Source organism: Chrysochloris asiatica, unplaced genomic scaffold (genome assembly GCF_000296735.1).
Source record: "Chrysochloris asiatica unplaced genomic scaffold, ChrAsi1.0 scaffold00033, whole genome shotgun sequence".
NCBI lineage: Eukaryota > Metazoa > Chordata > Mammalia > Afrosoricida > Chrysochloridae > Chrysochloris > Chrysochloris asiatica.
Window position 1 is genome coordinate 14,485,547 of NW_006408551.1, and position 19,660 is coordinate 14,505,206.

Below are 19,660 nucleotides of genomic sequence, written 5' to 3' on the forward strand. Positions count from 1 at the left end.
GGGGGGGGGGGGGGGAGAAAGGGTGGAAAAATCCTCAAAAACAAATTGCACAATTTAAGTTTTTTCCTCAACCTTTTCTTGGTATTCTTGTCTAGAGTGTGACATCTCTACTTAGCCTTGAAATCTAGTTCAGTTCCTTACCATTTCCATGAAGTTTGTCTGATTCCTACCCATAAAGATGACTACTCCTGACTTCTAGAACACCATGTAATTTAGCATCTGAAGCAGCTAATAATAAAACCTGTTCTCTCAATGTGGGAATCATGGCCCTCCAATGAGGGAGGCCTGATATCAAGTTTGTTGCCCTCTGGCATAGCCATTGCTATAGAGCAGGGCTGGGGAACGTGGGCCATACACAGTCTGAGAAATCATGTGGTCTGGCCCTGTCATGGCAACTGTAGTTACAGCCATCACATTAAGGGTGAGGTAATTAAATACTTGGAGTCCTGGTGTGGCACTGCGGGTTAATGCGCTGGACTGCAAAGCCAGCTTGAACTGCAAGGTCGGTGGTTCAGGCTCACCAGCCACTCCTCGGAAACCCTGGAGTCCATAAGGTCGCTATGAGTTGGAACCTACTTGATGTCATGTAACAACAATTAAATATTTGACCAAATGTAGCAGGCTAATTTTTAAGTTGATACTTCTGTATGGTCCTCAAATGATACTATAAATTCTGGTACAGAAAAGGTTCCCCACCCCTGCTCTAGAGGGACTAAAACTCCATGCAGTGCTGCTGATGGGGTGAAAAAGGCAAAACACTCACCAAGGTCACAGGACTCCCCCCGCTCCCCATCCCTCACCTGTGTGATAGCCATTGTCTGATGTATAAAAAATGTAAGTGTTGTCGAGCTCGCCATGGAACTCCAATCTCTTTATAAGTTTCTCCACAAGGTCATCAACTGAGAGTAGAGTCTGCCACCTGGATGTGACAGAGGGTGGCAATGGTGATGTCAAAGGCAATGACTGGGGTATCACTATCTTTCATTAAAAAAAAAAAGGAAAACACCATTCTTGCCCCAAAAACTCAAATCCCAAACAACCCCCTCCTAGACTTCCAAGGCAAAAAACAGACTAGAAAATTACAGAACATAATTAGTTCATTTCAAATGGAACTGTATTCCAAGAAATAAACTAGGCTTTTCATATTCAGTTGACTTTATTTACTGTCACTAGTGATGACAGCAGTGATCATCGGAAGGCAAGCTGTCAATTTAGGACTAACTCTTAAACATTTGTTCCGATGTATATACCAGGGGTCCATAAGCTATGGCCAATGGACCAAAGACGGCCTGCCATCTATATTCATATATAGTTTTACTGGAACACAGTCCTGCTCATTTATTTATGTAATGCCTTGAGCTGTGTTTATGCTATAACAACAGAGTTGAACAACTGATGAAGATGATTTAGCCTAAAGGCTTAAGTTATTTACTACCTGGCCCTTTACAGATAAAGCTTACTGACCTCTGATATAAAGTAATAGATTTTTAAAGAAACTGACTAAAAAGAATTTCTTGGAAATCCTAAACAGCAAAGGCAAATATTATGCTCTAGTCAGCCTTCTAAGTCCTTGGGTCTTCTGTTAAACATCTGGGCTCCTCTCTCACCAAGCTACCTTCTTTTCAGGCACAGGAAAAATCATAAACATGGACTACTTAATAGTCTTGGGATCCAAAGGCCACATATCACACATTTGAATGTAAAGGAAGCTCCGCTTGAGTTTTGAGACAGCAGACCCTGATCACAGTATCTCTCCCATCAACTTGCTTTCCTCTGATATTGTCTCAAGAAAACTGTGTGGCCCAGTGCCTTGTTCATGAGCTCAAAGACTACACAGACTGAGAAAGTCTTTGCTCTTACCTTCTCCTAAATGCATTATCTAAAAACTGTATTGAAGAATTGCTCATTGGAGTCTTGGCTTGCCTAATTAACCAGTGCTTGTTCTAAAATTTAGAAGAAAAACAATGTTAATACCAAATTACCATAGTCAAGTATAAACTAGCAGAGTAAATGATAAAGAGGATCATTTTAAAACTTTAGCAAAACAACAACAAAATAAAGGTACTAATGGAAACTTGTTTAAGAAACTCAGACTTTCTTCTCCCGTGCCCTCACCTTCCTGGTGCTCCTGAAACTATTTCTGTACATTAATTCTAAGTTATTATTTATTCTTCAGCTTTTCCTACCAACTCCAAAACCATAATATGTTTTGGCCCTTTCTTTTAGCAACATTAGTAAGAGATTTCGTAAATGAAAATGGGAAACTACTGGCTAGAATGAGATCAGACTTAATAACAACTTTGACCGTATGATTTGGTTCTACTGCAGTTACAAATGGGTAAAAAAATCACTGTACCTTCCTTGGTTTTGCCTACCTAACTACTGCCATCGAGTCAATTCTGACTCACAGTGACCCTGTATAGGGTTTCCAAGGCTGTTAATTCTTAAAGGGAGAAGAAACCCTCATCTTTCTCCTTTGGCATAGCTGGTGGGTTTGAACTGCTATCCTTGCAGTAAGCAGTCCAGTGTTTATCCTAGATTGTCATCACAGCTCAATCTAAAAAGTCACCATTCCATTTGTCCTCTACTTTCATTCCCACAATCTCAATCATCCTAGATCACTGGGGAGAAAAAACATCGCTTCAAAGCAATTTCCTAAAATTTCAAGTTCAAATCTGGAGGGTCCTTGTCATTAAAAATTTACTTTTTAAAACAAACATTCTCACACACCATTAATGTTCTCCTATTCATATCAGAAGTCCTGGTGTGGCAATGTAGGTTAAGCACTGCACCATAATGTCAGCTTGAACTGCAAAGTTGACAGTTCAAGTTCACCAGCCACTCCTTGGAAACCCTATACAGGGTCGCTATGAGTCAGAACCAACTCAATGGCACTTAACAACAACAATTTACAAGAGCATAAGTCAGCATTTCCTAAACTGTGTTCCTCAAGCAAGGAATTCGTTAGATATTTTTTGAGAAATGTCATACAGCACATCCCTGTTAGAAAGTCACACTATAACACTAATAACTCTGAGAAGTGCTGAAGCAGACAGATTTATTTAATGCAAAGTTTCCAATTTACTTGGCCATGAGAACTTCAATTATCATTATTTTTAAACACAGTTAAGTCAATAAAGGCACTCAGTTTTAGAACTGTATGTAACAAATGCCTGCCCGTAATGTGCCAGGAAGTAAGTGTGCTACATGAGCATGCACTTCAATCCATGGAATAGTCTCATGAGGGTTCAAGATCTCCCACTTTCCAAGGACAAACGGAAGTCAAACATTTTGTCCAGTCATTAGCTAGAAAGTGGTAGCCCTAGCCTGACTCTAAGACTTGCCCTTTCTATGACCTCATCAGCAATTAAGATAGCCAAGTAACGGGCATGAGGCAGTACAGGCCTTCTGCCTTTGAAACCATGGAAAGGGGAAAAAAATACCTGGCACACAAGGCAAATATTTAAGTTATTGTAGCAATGACTCATGTTCCTTACCCTGGCTTCTTTCTCCATGCACCCAAGCATACTGCACTCTCACCTCTCTCCTTCCTATGCTATAGGACTGGCAAGGGCCAACCAGATGCTTCCATAGACCCAGCTCAGCCCCAAAGGCTATGTATCAGCCACTGCCAGGTGGGAAGAGAGTCAACCCAGAGCTTATCAGGAGAACCTGAGTGATACTCCTGGACTCATGGAAGATGGCGTTTCCTTAACATCCTCTGTGGATTCTCCAGCTGCTCACCAGATGTGTGGCAGAAATCTGTACTATGAAGCAAGTTGATACATTTATGATACTAAGGATGGATGCAATAACCTACAAAAGATCTTTAAGGAACATGAGCTGCTACATGGCTTAAAGGTTTTCTGACAAGTATATTACATAATTATATCAGTACAGCTTGATTCAAGAGTTTAGAGGAAGCTACCATTCCATGTATGTTGAAGTTCTTGTCTCTTGGTGCAAAGACATTCTGGAAGCTCTTTTGATACTGGGGTGCGGCTGTCCATGGCGAGTGAGGTGCTGGAGTGGAGATCATCATGAAGAATGGCTCGGAGTTAGACTTGTAGTCCAGGAAATCCAAGGAAATGTTAGCCTGACACAGATAAAGATTTGTCATCTCCTGTCCTACCCAGTAATTGAGTACTTCATGTTCTCTGGTGAAGAGCGGGTACAGGTCCTATAAGCCTTTAGCCAATCTTAGCACAAAACCTGTGACATTTACAAGTCTGCTGCTGAACAAATACACTGGTTTTTAGGCAATATGTGTATACTAAAATTCTGAAATGCATCAGACCATAAAAAAGATTGAGATCTTGATGATTTTATGTGATCGAGAAACTTATACTTTTTCATAAGGAAAGAAAATATCATTTTAGTGTTAACTTCCATTACTACAAATTAAACTGTCCCAAGTTCACCTATTTCAGTAATTTATTTTACAAATACACAATACCTGAAAAACTCCCTGCCTCCACCCTCAAGACAAAGTCGATGACACCCCCATCTTGTAGTCTTGTCAGTAAAATTGGGGTGAAAAGTAGGAGTCTTTTACAAAGTAAAACCTCTACAAAGTAATCACTGTAGTCTTAAATATTAGCCTTTGTAAAAGGGATTTGCTGCTGGGATTTCATGAACATTAGATCTGAGCCTTAGATTAGAAATACCCTTGTAAGTTTTTAATCAGTTAGAATTTATTTTGGCAGTTAGGCCAAGCTATTTACATTACTCAACGTGAACAATTAAGGTAAGAGGTTTTCTAGGCAAAATCTTCAGTGAGCAAACTCAGCCAGGACAGAGCTTCAGTAACTCACCAAAACATCTGTCAGATAGTCCACACTGTAGTTTTCACCATGCTTCCGGGCTTTCCCATTGATAGAGAGGGTATAATTGTAGTATTTAGAATTCTTTTCCTAGTTTGTTTTTTTTTTAAAAGAAAAAGTAAAATTATGAGGTCAGCGAACTAAAGTGTGAATCCAGACTTGCCTCAACTACACACTGTTTGATTTTATTTAAAAAGACATAAACAAAGCTAATAACACAAATCAATACTAAATTAGATTTTTAAAGACAGGTTTTGTTAACTGCTGGTAGAGTTTACAAACACCCTAATTTAAAAGCCAGAAGTGGATCAGGTAGAAGAGTAAACCATAATACATTGCCAAAAGGAGTTCCCACAAATCAGTAAATACACCTTCATTTGTAGGGCTGCGTATCACTCACCAATGCATACCAGTAAGTCCAGCCCGGAGGAACGTGCTCTAGGCCACCTGTACCAGGGGCTCCATACTGAAAAGTAAAACAAGCAGGACATTAGAAGTCCCTAAACAGAATCAGGCCAAGAAGAAGTAAATAATGGAAATAAAGACCAGGAAACTTTTAGCTTATTTTTAGATGTGTGCTTAAACCATAGTGGGGCTACATTTTCCCAGATACATACACTAGACAATCCCAAATACAATAAGGAAAGACACCAAAATCCTAAGAACTTCTAGGACAGAAGCTGACAAATTACATCTGTTTTTAACCATTTAAAATGTGAAAACTAATCAAAATATTTTATTACATGTGAAAGTCACATGAAATTCAAAGTTTAGTGGCAGTAAAGAAAAGTTTCGTTGGAACACAGCCACACTCATTCCATAATGGCTGCTGTCATGCTACAATGGCAGGGCTGAGTAGTTAAAATCAAGATGTATGGCATGAAAAACCCTAAAGCATTTACTATCTGGACTTTCGTAGAGAAAGCCCACTGGCCTATTTCACAGGACCCATCAATTCAACCACTCACGGGGTAAGTGCTGAGCTACTGATGGCAGAAATTTAATTCTCCAACTGTCTTTGTGGTTAATGACAGTAAACAAAAAAAAAACAGAGGATGAGCTGTTAGCCTATTACTGCAGTTAACCTGATGGTGGAATCTACATTGAATGTATCCGAAGAGCTGAGTAAGTGAAAGGCCCACAGAACGATCCAACTTTATCTCAACAAGACTTAACACTGCCCTCCAAGAATTCAAGTCTGAGAGCTGATTCTTTGTACTTTATGAATTCCTCCTGGTTTTAAATGTGTCAGATGACCTTCAGTATATACGGCAGTATATATTCTATTATGACCCACTGTCTTAACCCAATAACTAAGTACCCATATCTGTTCTTAACTTCCCACAGTTCTTTTCAAACTTGATTCTTCTTCCTTTACGAAGTTGCAGAATGCTCCAGTTAATAGGAGAAAGAAGAGAATTAACAGAAAATGCATATTTGACATTAAAATGTCTAGCAACCACACAGTGGATGAGAAATGTACATCTGTCTTTGCCTTGCATCTGCTGTTAAGTGCTAACCCCCAAACACTCCCACATTCATAATTTCTTTAAATTTGGACTCTTGACTAAAACCTGAGACCAATGTAGTTAGTAACTTGGAGCCATGAAATCTGAAGACAGATTCTAAGAGTGAAAAATTCTTCAGACTGAATTAAGGGGAAACAGAAAGACAGCCACGTGACATGCAGAATTCCTGAGAACAAAAGGAAGATGCTGTCAGATAGCAGCAGCCTGAGGACCATTTTTAAACACGCACTCTTTGGACAATTCAAAGGAAGAAAAACTGTACTACCCAAATCATGTAAATACAATTTTTGCTTAATGGTCAGATTTGGAAAAAACAATACTCAACAAAAACCCTACAACATAACTTGAGTTGATACTAGTTATGAAATGATTAATATGAATTATATTAATTCACTTATGTTTTATTCATAAAGAGAGAAATAATTAAGACCATTCAGCATACCTCATTTAGGTATTTCCCTGCAAAAAAAGTTTGATAACCACACATTGATCTGAGAATTGCTGGAAAAGTATTTGGTTCTTGGATCTTCTGCCAAGAGCTACTACTGCAGTTTCCCTCTAACGTGTTGTTAACAACGTGATGATTATGTGGATACTTCCCCGTCAGGATACTGGCTCGGCTGGGGCAGCATAGTGCAGTTGGCACATACTACAAAGGGACCATAAGAAAAAAGACAATTACACAAGGAAGACAGGTTTCTCACCATTTCTAAAGAGAATTTAAAAAGTTGCCACTGTATATACACATCACTTTATTTTTCCATGGAATACAGACTTTCTTTGCATAACACACACTTCAGAGCTGCTTTATGTCATGTAATGGGGACAATAAAGCAGATAAAACTAGGAGAAAGAACAGGTTTCTTTCTCAGTTGGTTTATTTCTGCACGAGAACCTAACAGCAATTCTAATCTCATCTCCCTAAAGAATATGTAATATTTATGGCAAGCAGCACAGGCTAGTGGGAGTGGGTCTTAACCACAGGCAGAGAAAACAACCTGAATTTTATGTAACTGAAAGAAGTAGAGGTTCATTTTCAGACTATGTAGCTTTATACATTTCCCGTATTACTTGATACACTGGACACAGATGGGGTTTTTTTCATACTCTGTTTCTATAAGGAGCCCTGGTGTGGCGCTGTGAGTTAATGCGCTGGACTGCTAAATTGCTTTGAACTGCAAGATTGGCAGTTCAAGCTTACCAGCCGCTCTTTGGAAACCCTATACAGAGTTGCTATGGGTCAGAGCTGACTCAACAGCGCTTAACAACACATGTTTCTATACACTTTGTCTGCTATCTCCAAGTAGAATGTTCCTATGAAACCTTTTGTCAGAAGAAATGGCAACAAGTGAAGAAACAATTACAGTCACTTCTTGGTATCCATGAGGGGTGGTGGTAGATGGGATTAAAATGCCATGTTATTGTTGTTATTAGGTGCCGCCCAGTGGGCTCCAACCCATAGGAACCCTAGGCACAACAGAAGGAAGCACCGCCTGGTTCTGCATCGTTCTCATAACTGCTGCTACGTTAGAACACACTGTTGCTACCACTGTGCCAATCCATCTGGTTGGAGGTCTCCCTCTTTTTCGCTGACCCTCTACTTATACCAAGCATGATGTCCTTTCTCCGGGGACTGGCCCCACCTCATAGTATGTCCAAAGTGTGAGAGACAAAGTCTGGCCATCTTGGCTTCTAAGGAACATTCTGGTTGTATTTCTTCCAACACAGATTTATTTGTTCTTTTGGCAGTCCATGATATCCTTAACATTCTTCTCCAAGACTATGACTCAAATGCATCAATTCTTCTATGGTCTTCCTTATTCATTGTCTAACTTTCACATGCATATGAAAATACCATGGCTTGGTTAGGCACACTTTAGTCCTCAGACTGACATCTATCCTCTTGAACACTTTAAAAAGGTCTTGTGCAACAGATTTGCCTAATGCAATACATGATTTAATTTCTTGACTGCTGCTGCCATGAGTGTTGATGAAGCCATATTATTTGCATATAACCTACACACATCCGTTACACCTTTAAATCATTTTTAGATTACTTATACTACCTAATACAACATAAATGATATGTAAACAGCACTTAACACCTCCTTCTTAACCTCTGAGAGACTGGTTTACCACCAATGTTTTTGATACAAAGTTGGTTGCAGAACTTGCAAATACAGAGGGCCAATTGTACCATTAATTCATATGTGAAAAAACTGAGCATTCCCAGACCCAAAAAATAACCTACCAAATCATACCAAATAACACATCAAACTTAAAATAACCTGGTATTTAGTGTTCACAAGCACAGTTCAAAGCTATGGCGGCTTGATGCTGACTGAGTTGCTGAATGTAGTTCCCAGGGAAGGAGCTTGGTAATGCCACTTTTGTTGTTTGGGTCTGTATCTATAATGGTGTGCAGCAAAACAAACAGTAAACACTAGCTTCTTACCTTTTCTCATGAAGTAAAATTCTACTTTGGATTTTTTTCAGTTAGTGAAAACAAGTAACAATGTAGGTTTTTCGTAAAAGCAAAGTTGCATAAAGTGAACTTTCAAAAAGTAGGGGATACCTATGTTATTAATAAGGAGCACTGGTAGTGTAGTCGTTAGGAGTCAGACTGCTAACCTCAAGGTCAAGGTCAGCAGTTTGAAACTACCAGTTATTCTGTGGGAGAAAGATGAGGCTTTCTGCTCCTGTGAAGATTACAGCCTCGGAAACCCTACACAGGGTCGCTATGAGTTGGAGGCAATTCCATGGCACACCACTACCATTATTAATGACTTCAACCATTCTACCCAATCTTTGTACAGCAGGTCTTAATACACATCACCAAGTCACTTTTCAGAAGGTTAATACTAGCTTCCACTCTCAAAAGCATGGAATGAATATTTCTTCTGGCACACCTTTGCAAAACCAGATGTTTTCCCTTTAAATAATCAGGATGTTTTTCCCCTTTCAGGTTGGATATTATATATTTTTTAATCCTGCTGAGGATGAACGATCTTGATATACAATACACTGACCAACTGTGCTTATGTGAACTTTCTGTACAATGTTTTATCCATTTTCCTTCCTGAGCTGTTGGCTGCTTATTACATTAAGATCGGAGTGAAGGAAGGAGTCCATCATGTTATAATTCGTTCCCATTTTTACTTCTGCCTTTTAATTTTTGTTAGATGTTTCACTTCTGTAATTTTTACATTGGCAACTCTCTTCATTCTTTCCCTTTTGTTTTCTGTTCTGTTTTATTGCCTGGAGCACACTGCTTTCTGTATTTTCTTATTAATTTTAGTAGCTGACAGGACAGTTTCTTCCTTTTAAAAACTTACATTGATTGTTCTTGTTGTTAGGGTCCATGGCATAGGTTCCGACTCATAGCAACCCTACATAGGGTTTCCAAGGTTGTAAATCTTTACAGGAGCAGAAAGCCCATCTTTCTCCCACAGAGTGGCTGTGGATTTGAACCGCTAACCTCATGGCTAGCAGAGCGACATCCTACAGTGCCCCCCGATTTATTATTCCTCATAACTTTTAGGATCACTTAATTCAATCTAGAAAAATCTTGTTGGGATTCTAAGACTGTATGTCCCCACAGGAAATGACATCTGAGTCTACTTGATCAAGTACTTTCATTATGTCACCCAGCTAACTGCTGGTAGCTTTATTCACAGAGTTCCTAACCATTTCTTCCCACTCTCACTGAAGAGCTGATACTTTCCTGTTATTATGAAAGCATCTTCCCAGCTGCCCTTCTATTTATCTAACTGGTTATCTGCAAGAAAGTTACAGATTCTAATTTTTCCATTTTTACCCAAACTTCATTAATTAAAAAACTTCCCCAATAATTATCCTGTGACTTCTAGGTGGAAAATCAAGCATGGGGAAATAGTAATTTGTCTTTTCCCCATAGCTTTACTTCTGATTTCCATAAGCATTGTGACAACTGGACTTTCCAGGGACAACATTAAAGAGAAATGCTGAATCCCTGTCTCCTTCCAACAGTAACGCCACTAGCTTGACATCTGAAAGATAAGGTGCACTATTCATTTGAAATATTCTTCAACCAGTTGAATTTTACCAGGCAGTGGTGGCTGTATGCCGTGGAGTCGGTTCTGACTCATAGTGACCTTGTATCGGGTTTCTGGGTGTCAATTTTATGAAAGCAGAAAGCCTCATCTTTTTCCCATGGAGCGGCTGGTTGATTTGCTGACCTTGTAGTCTGCAGCCCAACTTGTAAGCCACTACTTAATTTTACCAGGAAAGGATACTAAATGTTCAGAGGCCTTTCAAGCATCTATTAAGATGAACAACAAATTTTCCTTCTTTAATTTATTAGTGCCATATTGGTTACTCAGTTATCAACAATACCACATGCTTTACCTGAATTAACTCACTCATTAATAATACCACATGACATTGATTTACATGTACTTTACATGAATTAACCCACTTAACTTCAAAAAAACCCTGAAGCAGGTACTATTACCCTCATTTACAAATGGGAAAACCAGGGGCCAGAGATGTTAAAGAACTTGCCCAAGGCGACATAGCTAGAAAAGAGGGTGAGACAGTATTTGAACCGAGGAGCTCTGGCTCTAGAGTATGTTTTCGGAACACAGCAGCATCGACGTGCAGTTCAATTAAGAAGCTACCTTCATTCCTAGAACACCTCAATACGGTCCTGGTGCATGGATCCTGAATCTGATTTGTTAGTGTTCTATTTGGGATCTTCGCAACTCTGTTCATACACCAAACTTGAGTGTGTGTGTGTGTGTGTGTGTGTGTGTGTGCACATTTTTCTTTCTTCCTTCATTTGGTAGTGTTTTCTTTGTCAGGTTGTGCTACCATATCAGAATAAGGCTTAGTAAAGTGACCTGCAAGTTTACACCGTGAAACAGTTTACTCAGCATTGTTGTTGTTGTTGTTGCAGCTGCTGCTATGTGCCGCCGAGCTGCCTCTTAATTTTTGTTAGATGTTTCACTTCTGTAATTTTTACATTGGCAACTCTCTTCATTCTTTCCCTTTTGTTTTCCATTCTGTTCTATTGCCTGGAGCACACTGCTGTCTGTATTTTCTCAGAACGAACCTGTATGGGGTTTCTGAGGAGTGGCTGGTGAGCTTGAACCACCGACCTTGCAGTTCAAATCAACTTTGCAGTCCAGCGCATTAACCGGCACTCCTTACTTAGCATAAATGTTACTCAATTCTTAGATCTACTTTCAAACCTTAAACAGAGAGATTTGAAATAAATTTCTTTAATTCTATGTTGTAGAGAAGAATGGCTTAGAATATACCTGTAATTAATCTTCAGGTGGCAAGAAGAAGTATCAGTAATTTATATCACATTAAATAAAGCCTGTCTTTCAGATTCAGAATTTAAGAAAAAAAACCCAGAGCATGTAGATGGTATCAGGAACCACCCAGAAGGCAACAGTTCTTCTTAGGACATAATCAAAATCAAAGTCTAAACAAGCTACGTTAACTGAAAAACTTACAGCACTGGAGAAGGTCATCCCCATTTCTCCGATGAGGGCTTTGGTTTTCTTAAGGGGTGTCTGTAAAGGAAGTAATTATCAGTTAAATAATTTCTTCCAATAAAGATATACAAATTAGAATCTGTGTTTTCTTGCAACCTACTCTCAATCCTTTGTTCCCAAGTGACCAGCTCCATCTGACAGTAAGAAATGGCCAAGGGAGTCCCAAGTAATTCTGAAGATGAACCAAACAGGCTTGCTGGACTCTATGTAAAAGTTCAGGGAGACAGAATACTTGCAGGAAGGAATTCAGAACTGGTGGCATTGTTCCGGCAATGCCAATTTCAATGTAACAACATCGTGGTGTCCTTTTTTCACAGTCACCTTGTACGGTAGATGAGGCAGAGTTGTCTTCATTAATTCATTTTAGAAGCAAGGTTTGGGAAATGATATGAAAGAAGCCTCCCACCCTTTAAAACAAAGTTTAGATTCTGAAAGCCAGCCACGGCCCCAAGACTCAGAGCTTGACTCAAAAATCAAATGGACAGCGGTAGACCTCAGATGCACGCTTCTTGACTACAAGCTCCCTGCCCTCTGCTCTACACCACCCACCACCAAACCAAGTGGGAAACCAGGTGTACATAGACCCCTGCCAAGCACAAGGTGCTACTCAGGAACCACTGTGTTTATAGTCCTTGCTTTTGTTCAAAATCCAAGATCTTGACAAGTACAGAGAGCAATTATTTCAAAGCCAAGAGAATAAAAATCTGAAGACAGTTATTTAAACAGTTGTAAGAGGAACTCTGATATTTATTCAGATTACAAACAGGAAGTAAGCAGCACCAAAGAGGTTCATTTCTCTACAAGTCATTTCATGAGGATACTGCAGTGACATGGGCGTCTGAAGCCTATTTTGTTATATAAGTGACTTCTCAGAGACTGATCTCCACACATAACTTAACGAAGAACCTCATTTTCAACACTGTGCATATGAATGTCTTTTCCCTATAGTTTTATACAGGTACTGGAAAATCTAAAGAACCCATAGGTTCCAAAGGATGAGACTTTTAACGTATTCAAGAGGAACTTTGATAATTTCATGGGTAATCCGTGTGTTCCCAGAAGATGTGAAAGGTCTTCTGCTAATTTTCAGAAGAAGCAAAGTCATCAACGTGCTTTCCCACAAAAATATCCTAGGTGCTAATAACCAAGGAAGCGAGTGCAGTGGCTATGTGGGATAGGCACTGGACTATGTGCCCACCGGCTGCTCAGTGGGAAAAAGAGGAGGCTTTCTGCTCCCGTAAAGATTTATAACCTCGGAAATTCTATACAGGTCCACTATGACCCAGAACCAACTTAAGGACACTTCACCACCACTAAAGCAAAGGGAGTTCCTAGGTGGTGTAAAAGATTAAGAGTTCAACTATTAGCTGAAAGGGTGGAAGTGTGAATCTACCCAGGGGCATCTAGGAAGAGCCTTGAAAACCCCTCAGAGCAGTTCTACTTTGCACACATGGGGTCATCGTGAGTAGGAATCAACTTGATGGCAATGAACAACAATAATTCAAGAGAACAGACCACGGGGTTCAAGGAAACACTAGTCTGATGGGGAACCCGAGTTACTGAGGACATTAAAAAACCTGCTGCTGTCGAGTTGATTCCAACTAAGGGTGAGCCCACATATATCAGAGTACAACTGTGCTCCATACGGTTTTCAATGGCTGATGTTTTCAATGCCAGGACTTTCTTCTAATGTGCCTCTGGGTGGATGGAAACATCCAACCTTTAAGTTAACAGCTACACATGTTAACTGTGTGTACTACTTTGGGATAGGAAAATGAAGGTAGGAAGTGAAAGTAGAGAAAAAGGACCATGGACGTGGATTAAGTTAACGATCAAATTTTCTAGTGAACATAAATACAAAGCTAGCCTAAATCCGACCACATTCAACAGACTCCTGTCAACCTGGATTGAGACCTGGTTGGCCAGCAATAAAGAGAGACCTCGGGATTCCTGATCCCATGGGCAGGGTCATAGCCACAGAGAACTAGAACAGAGAGTGAAGCATCCAGATGATATGAAGTGAGAGGAGACACACAAGAACACCCATAATTGCAGATAGTACCCATTTGACCTAGCTTCAACAGCTGGATGATCAGAACTCAACTAGATGAAGAAGGAAGAGGAAAAAAAGAGTAACCTGCTACAATTTGATGGGCTTCACCTATGCTTATGGATGTAGTAGCTCAAAAGAGGGAACGAATCTTTACAGCAAGGATCATTCCTACCCCCTCTGTATACAGGGTTGACAGGGATGGGCAACATAAGACATTGGCTACCCAAAATGGGGGGCTACAAAGGCACGAAGTGATTGGCTTACAAGCTTTCAAGAGGGACCCTAGTTTCAGAGGACACAGGGGAAGGTAGAATCTCCACTGAGTGGTTTCCAATCTGTCTAGACAGGGCTGGAGAAAGGAGCTGGGGATAAGATTCTTGTGGCTCATTAGTATATAACTGCTAACAGGACTTACTGTGAAAGTTGCAAATGTAAAGGTAGATGTTTTGTAACAAAAGGAGGGGAGTGGTTGATTTTGCAGTCCAGGAGTGGAGGACCCTGGGACCATCAAGGGAGACGAGCAGAGTATAGGACCCTATCCAGAGGATGAGCAATGCCAGAGATGGAGACAGAGACAATGACATAGAGAGATGGAGTGGCTGAGGACTCTGGACTCAGGGAGGGAGAAGGGAGGGGCTGGGTGCTGGTGGTTGGGGGGTGACGGCAGGCTTGAATGGTTACATATTCCTGAGTGCTTCAGTGTGCATCAAAAAGAGGGAATGGAAGCAAACGCTGTTGAATGATGATGCATGAAGGAGATTGTGATCATTGTAATGAAATGAAACATGACAGGATGAATGTAAAGCTGATGTTCTCATATGTAAACTATCACTCAATTCACAACAAAAACTTAAAAAAAATAAAAATTATATATATATATAAGATAGTGAACATATGATTATACTGTGTGGTTACAATGCATTTTATTAAACACTGTATGTTTACGCATTGATCTAGACAGAAAGACAGAAGAAGGTTGCAATTCTCATTAACCTTGTGAAGCAGCCAACTATATACTGGCATGTGGATGCAATGTTCCTTTTACTCATCCCAACTAAAAGCTCTTCCACAAAAACCATTAGGAGTCAATTACTTCCCTGGCTCCCATATAGTAACTACTCTGAAAGAAAGTTTTGACTGTTCTGAGGTGTCTATGATAAGTTTCTTTTTTTAAACAGAAAACCTTTGCTTGAAGCAAAGACATAAAGTATTTATTCTTACCCTACATTTCCTTATGGCTCCTTCTTTCATTCCCTGGAGCTTTTAACCACATGTCACTTTTTCTTAAGTGAATTCTTTTTTTAAAAAGAGTAACCTGGGTTTCTGTGAAAAACAGAGTATGTCTATCACACCTAACGATGTTTAAGTAAAATCAAGAAATACATAAGAGCTGTTGCCTGGACAACAAATGTTAATAATGGAGTGTCCCACAAATGATATCTGCAACAAAAACTCACAACTGTTAAGGATGGTGTTACTACGTGAAAGACTATTTCAAAGATGGTCGAAAGATTCCATATTAAAACAAAATCATGCAACTGCTATAATCCTTTGGCCTGAGTTAGTCACTAGCCAACTATGGCAGCAATTCTTTGATGTGGAAGCTAAATTACTACAAAGACATTAAAAAACTTGATGTTGTTGATTCCAATAATTGTGACCCCCATATATATCACAGTAAAACTGTGCTCCATATGGGCCAAAGACTTCCACAAAAATGACGATACTGTATACAGAGTTCTACAATTAAATTAAAGGGAGTTCTATGACCCTTGTGGGAACCGACTCCACAGCACATAACAACAACAACAATAGTGACCCCCTCTAGAGTCCTGGTGTGGTGCTGTGGGTTAATGAGCCACATTGCAAAGCCGTCTGAACTGCAAGGTCGGTGGTTAAAGCTCACCAGCCGCTCCTTGGAAACTCTATACAGGGTCACTGTGGGTCGGAACCGACTCAACGGCATTTAACAACAACAGAATACTGTGTTAGTGTTTGGAACTGAATCGATAGCACTTAACAACAGAATACTGTGATGTTGTTCGGAATTGACTCGATGACACTTAACAACATGACCCCTCTGGGGTCCCTGCATTTTATCTGAAGTATTCTACAAAAGTATTTGTAGAACGGCATCTAATTGTGGCGCTGTGGGTTAATGCACCAGACTGCAAAGCCACTTGAACTGCAAGGTCGGTGGTTCAAGCTCACCAGTTGTAACTTGGAAACTCTTATACAGGGTCGCTGTGGGTCGGAATCGACACAACAACATCAAAGTATTCTGTTGTTGTTAAGTGTCGTCGAGTCAATTCCAACTCATAGTGACCCTGTACAGGGTTTCTGAGGCTGTAAATCTTTACGGGAGCAGAAAGCCTCAACTTTCTCCCGCAGAACAGCTGGTAGTTTCAAACTGCTAACCATGAGATTAGCAGCCCAATTCGTAACCACTACACTACCAGAGCTCCTTATTAGACAATTGTTGTTATTGTTGTTATGTGCCGTGGAGTCGGTTCCGACTCATAGCGACCTGGTACAGGTTTCCGAGGCTATAAAATTAGTCATAGAATATTCTGAAAAAAGGTTACAAATGAACCCAGAATTCTTTGGACAATTGGTGCATTAAGTTTTACTCATTTCTTCCACTTAATTTTGGTCAGACACCTACAAGGAAGAATTTTCTACTAACAAACTAAAAGAAAAGAAATCTTAAATATACAAGCATAGATTGTTTTCTATGAGAATTGAGGGAACTAAATTTTGAACATCTTATATTTTAAGTAATACATTTTGTTTTCAATAAAAATATGTAAGTTTTACCTTTTAGCTATGTGCTTTTTAGTCAATGACTTAGCTTGTGAGAGAGATAGCTAGTTTTTCTCAAAGAATACAAAATATATATATTTTTAAGTGTATTGTGATGAACATAAATGTGATAGTATAGAATGGTGGCAAAACCAATGTAACATTCATACCAAACGAGAGAGTTGGTACAACCAGATTACTAAACAATTAGAAAAAGATGTGACTCTTCATCACAAAATCAGATTCAAGTCTCAGTGAAGAAGGGACATTAAATTAAGGCTCTTTGAGGTTAAGGAAGCTAAGTAGGAACTAAACGACAATGAGGCATATGTGGTTGGAAGAAATATGGGATTAAAATGCAATTTATTTCACAATGCAGGTATATATACAGGTATGCTATCTTAGTGTGGCGATGTAGGATAAGCGCTAGATCAAAAGATTGGTCGGCAGTTCAAACTCAACAGATGCTCCTCAGAAGCCTTATATGAAGTCGCTCTAAGTCAGAATTGACTCGACAGCACTTAACAAACAAAATGCTTATGTTTACTACATGTAACAACACATTTACATTTTCCATCCTACACTATTTCAAAGGAAAGCACAAATGCTGTAGCTACTTACTAAACTGATTTCACACTCACTCATGGGTTGAAATCAGCCCTATGAAGGAGACTAAGCTACAGAGTTACCACACAGGAAAAGTTGAGAACATCTTGCCTGAGGTGGTTTCATATCCCAGCAATCAGATGAAAAGCAAAGAGAAGGAAAGAAAGCAAGCAATAAGCCAGACCAAGGGACCAGGCAAGGTTTTGATTGGATTCTGCCTAACAACTTATGTGACCTCATGCAAGTCACTTTCTGAGCCTCAGTGTTGTTGTTAAGTGCCGTCGAGTCAGTTCTGACCCATAGCGACCCTGAACAGGGTTTCCGAGGCTGTCAATCTTTACGGGAGCAGAAAGCCTCATCTTTCTCCAGTGGAGCAGCTGGTAGTTTCGAACTGCGGACCTTGCGGTTTGCAGCCCGATTTGTAACCATTATGCTACCAGCTCCTTAGTATGGGTTAAAGTAGATGTGACTGAAGGTAATAAATTTCCAAACTCTATGATAGGCCTAAAATCCACTGCCATCAAGTCAATTCTGACTTACAATGTCCTTACAGGTTTTTGTGACTGTAAAACCTTACTGGAGGAAACAGCCTCATCTTTTCCCCAAAGTGGCTGGTGGGTTTGAACTGCCTACCTTGTAGTTAGCAAACCAATGCCTAACCCACAGTGCCACCAGGGATCCACGAACTCTAAGATGGTGGTGGTGGTAGTGTGGCGTAGAGTCAGTTCAGACTCATAGCGACCCTGTACAGTTGTAAATCTTTACCGGAGCAGAAAGCCTCATCTTTCTCCTGCGGAACAGCTGGTAGTTTCAAACTGCTGAGCTTGAGGTTAGCAGCACGGCTAACCATTACGCTACCAGAGCGGTGGTTATGTACCATCAAGACAGTTCTGATGGTGTAATGGTGTGATAGGGTATAAATCTTTACCGAAGCAAAGTAAGTCATCTTTCTCCCACAGAGTGGCTGGTAGTTTCTAACTGCTCACCGCGTGAGTAGCAGCCTGAATTGTAATCCACTACACTACCAGAGGAGTCCTGGTGTGGCGCTGAGGGTTAATGCGTCAGAATGTAAAGCCATTTGAACTGTAAGGTTGGCGGTTCAAGCTCAACAGCTGCTCCTCGGAAACCCTAAACAGGGTCGCTATGGGTCGGAATCTACTCGATGGCACTTAACAACACACTACCAGAGCTCCTTATGAAATTTAAGAGAGCAGAAGCAATATTAACTCTGGGAAAGTAAGAAGCCTCATAACAACAATCACTTGATACAAAATGGAACACTGACAGCCAAAATCAAGAGCCCGGTGCTCAATTAGGCTAATTGAATTTCCCTGGTTCTTGTGAGAAAGAGTTTGACAACCTACTTACCACACTAGTTCATTTCAGCCCTTATTTCATAAAGATCGGGCCCAGATACTGTCACAAATGCAAAGGTAGACTAGGTCCCTCTACACCTACATAGCCTAGGTGACAGGATTAGTCGACTGAAAGAAAAGAAACATCAAGTGTTCTTCACTCTTAGCCAGCACCGGCTCCTCATTTGATTGAACCCATCACCAACGCGTCCACCCACATGTTTTTCCTGAGATTTGAGGACAAACTCCAGTAGCAACAAAGTCCAGATGAAGAACCTTATGTGATACGTGTGTGCTTGTGTGTATGAGAGAGAGAGAATATATGAATATCCAGAAAAGACGAGGAAGAATCAAGAAGAAATAAAGTCCTGGGGGCCTTTCAAGCCTGCTTAAAGGGCCTCGCATAGCAAAAACAAAAAACAAGAGTCAAGACAGCCACTGTGGGCACTGCGGGCGAGGAATCGCAAAAGCGAGCAAGAAACCAGAGTTAGTCCTGGAAAATGGAGGGGGCGGGGCAGAAATAGAGAGAAGAGTTACCATGCCGCCGAGCACTTCATCCTGGTCATCTGTGAGAAGCAGCACCACATTGGGCCTCCGAGAGCCTGCCACCACTTGGGAGAACCCCAGGAACAGCAGCACCAGTAGAGCTGGGCTGCCGCTACTGCAGGCAGGTGGGCGACGGGGACTGACCCGCCAGGGCCCATCTGGGGCAAAAGGCAGCAGCCGCATGGCAGACGGGCCGCCGGGGGAGGGGGGACCCGGGTAGGATGGAGGGACGCGCAGGTGGCGGGAGGGCGAAAGGTTGATGAGTCGCACGTAGGAAGAGAAGGCCGTGCAGTGAAGGCCGAGGTTGGGGTCAGGCGCTTTCTCACCAGGCGCGATCACGTGAACTGGAGACAGGGGGCGGAGCGCCGTGCGGCCACGTGATGGGCGGTCGCGGACTGGGCGG

The 19,660-nt window shown here is 40.8% G+C and overlaps 1 protein-coding gene across 2 annotated transcripts in view; it reads right to left on the reverse strand.

Moving 5' to 3' along the window:
• The window catches only part of GNS (glucosamine (N-acetyl)-6-sulfatase), a 45,726-nt gene extending 26,286 nt beyond the window's left edge, over positions 1 to 19,440 (reverse strand). The window contains exons 1-8 of one of the 2 annotated variants that reach the window (XM_006859520.1): positions 19,249 to 19,440; positions 11,854 to 11,913; positions 6,795 to 7,001; positions 5,224 to 5,289; positions 4,815 to 4,913; positions 3,929 to 4,096; positions 1,861 to 1,943; positions 801 to 919 (exon numbers count right to left, since the gene is read on the reverse strand). In XM_006859520.1, the coding sequence (XP_006859582.1) occupies positions 801 to 919; positions 1,861 to 1,943; positions 3,929 to 4,096; positions 4,815 to 4,913; positions 5,224 to 5,289; positions 6,795 to 7,001; positions 11,854 to 11,913; positions 19,249 to 19,440 (994 nt within the window). The remainder of the gene's footprint in view (positions 1 to 800; positions 920 to 1,860; positions 1,944 to 3,928; positions 4,097 to 4,814; positions 4,914 to 5,223; positions 5,290 to 6,794; positions 7,002 to 11,853; positions 11,914 to 19,248) is intronic. The other variant, XM_006859521.1, reaches the window with a different exon arrangement.
• Positions 19,441 to 19,660: the final 220 nt, after the last annotated feature.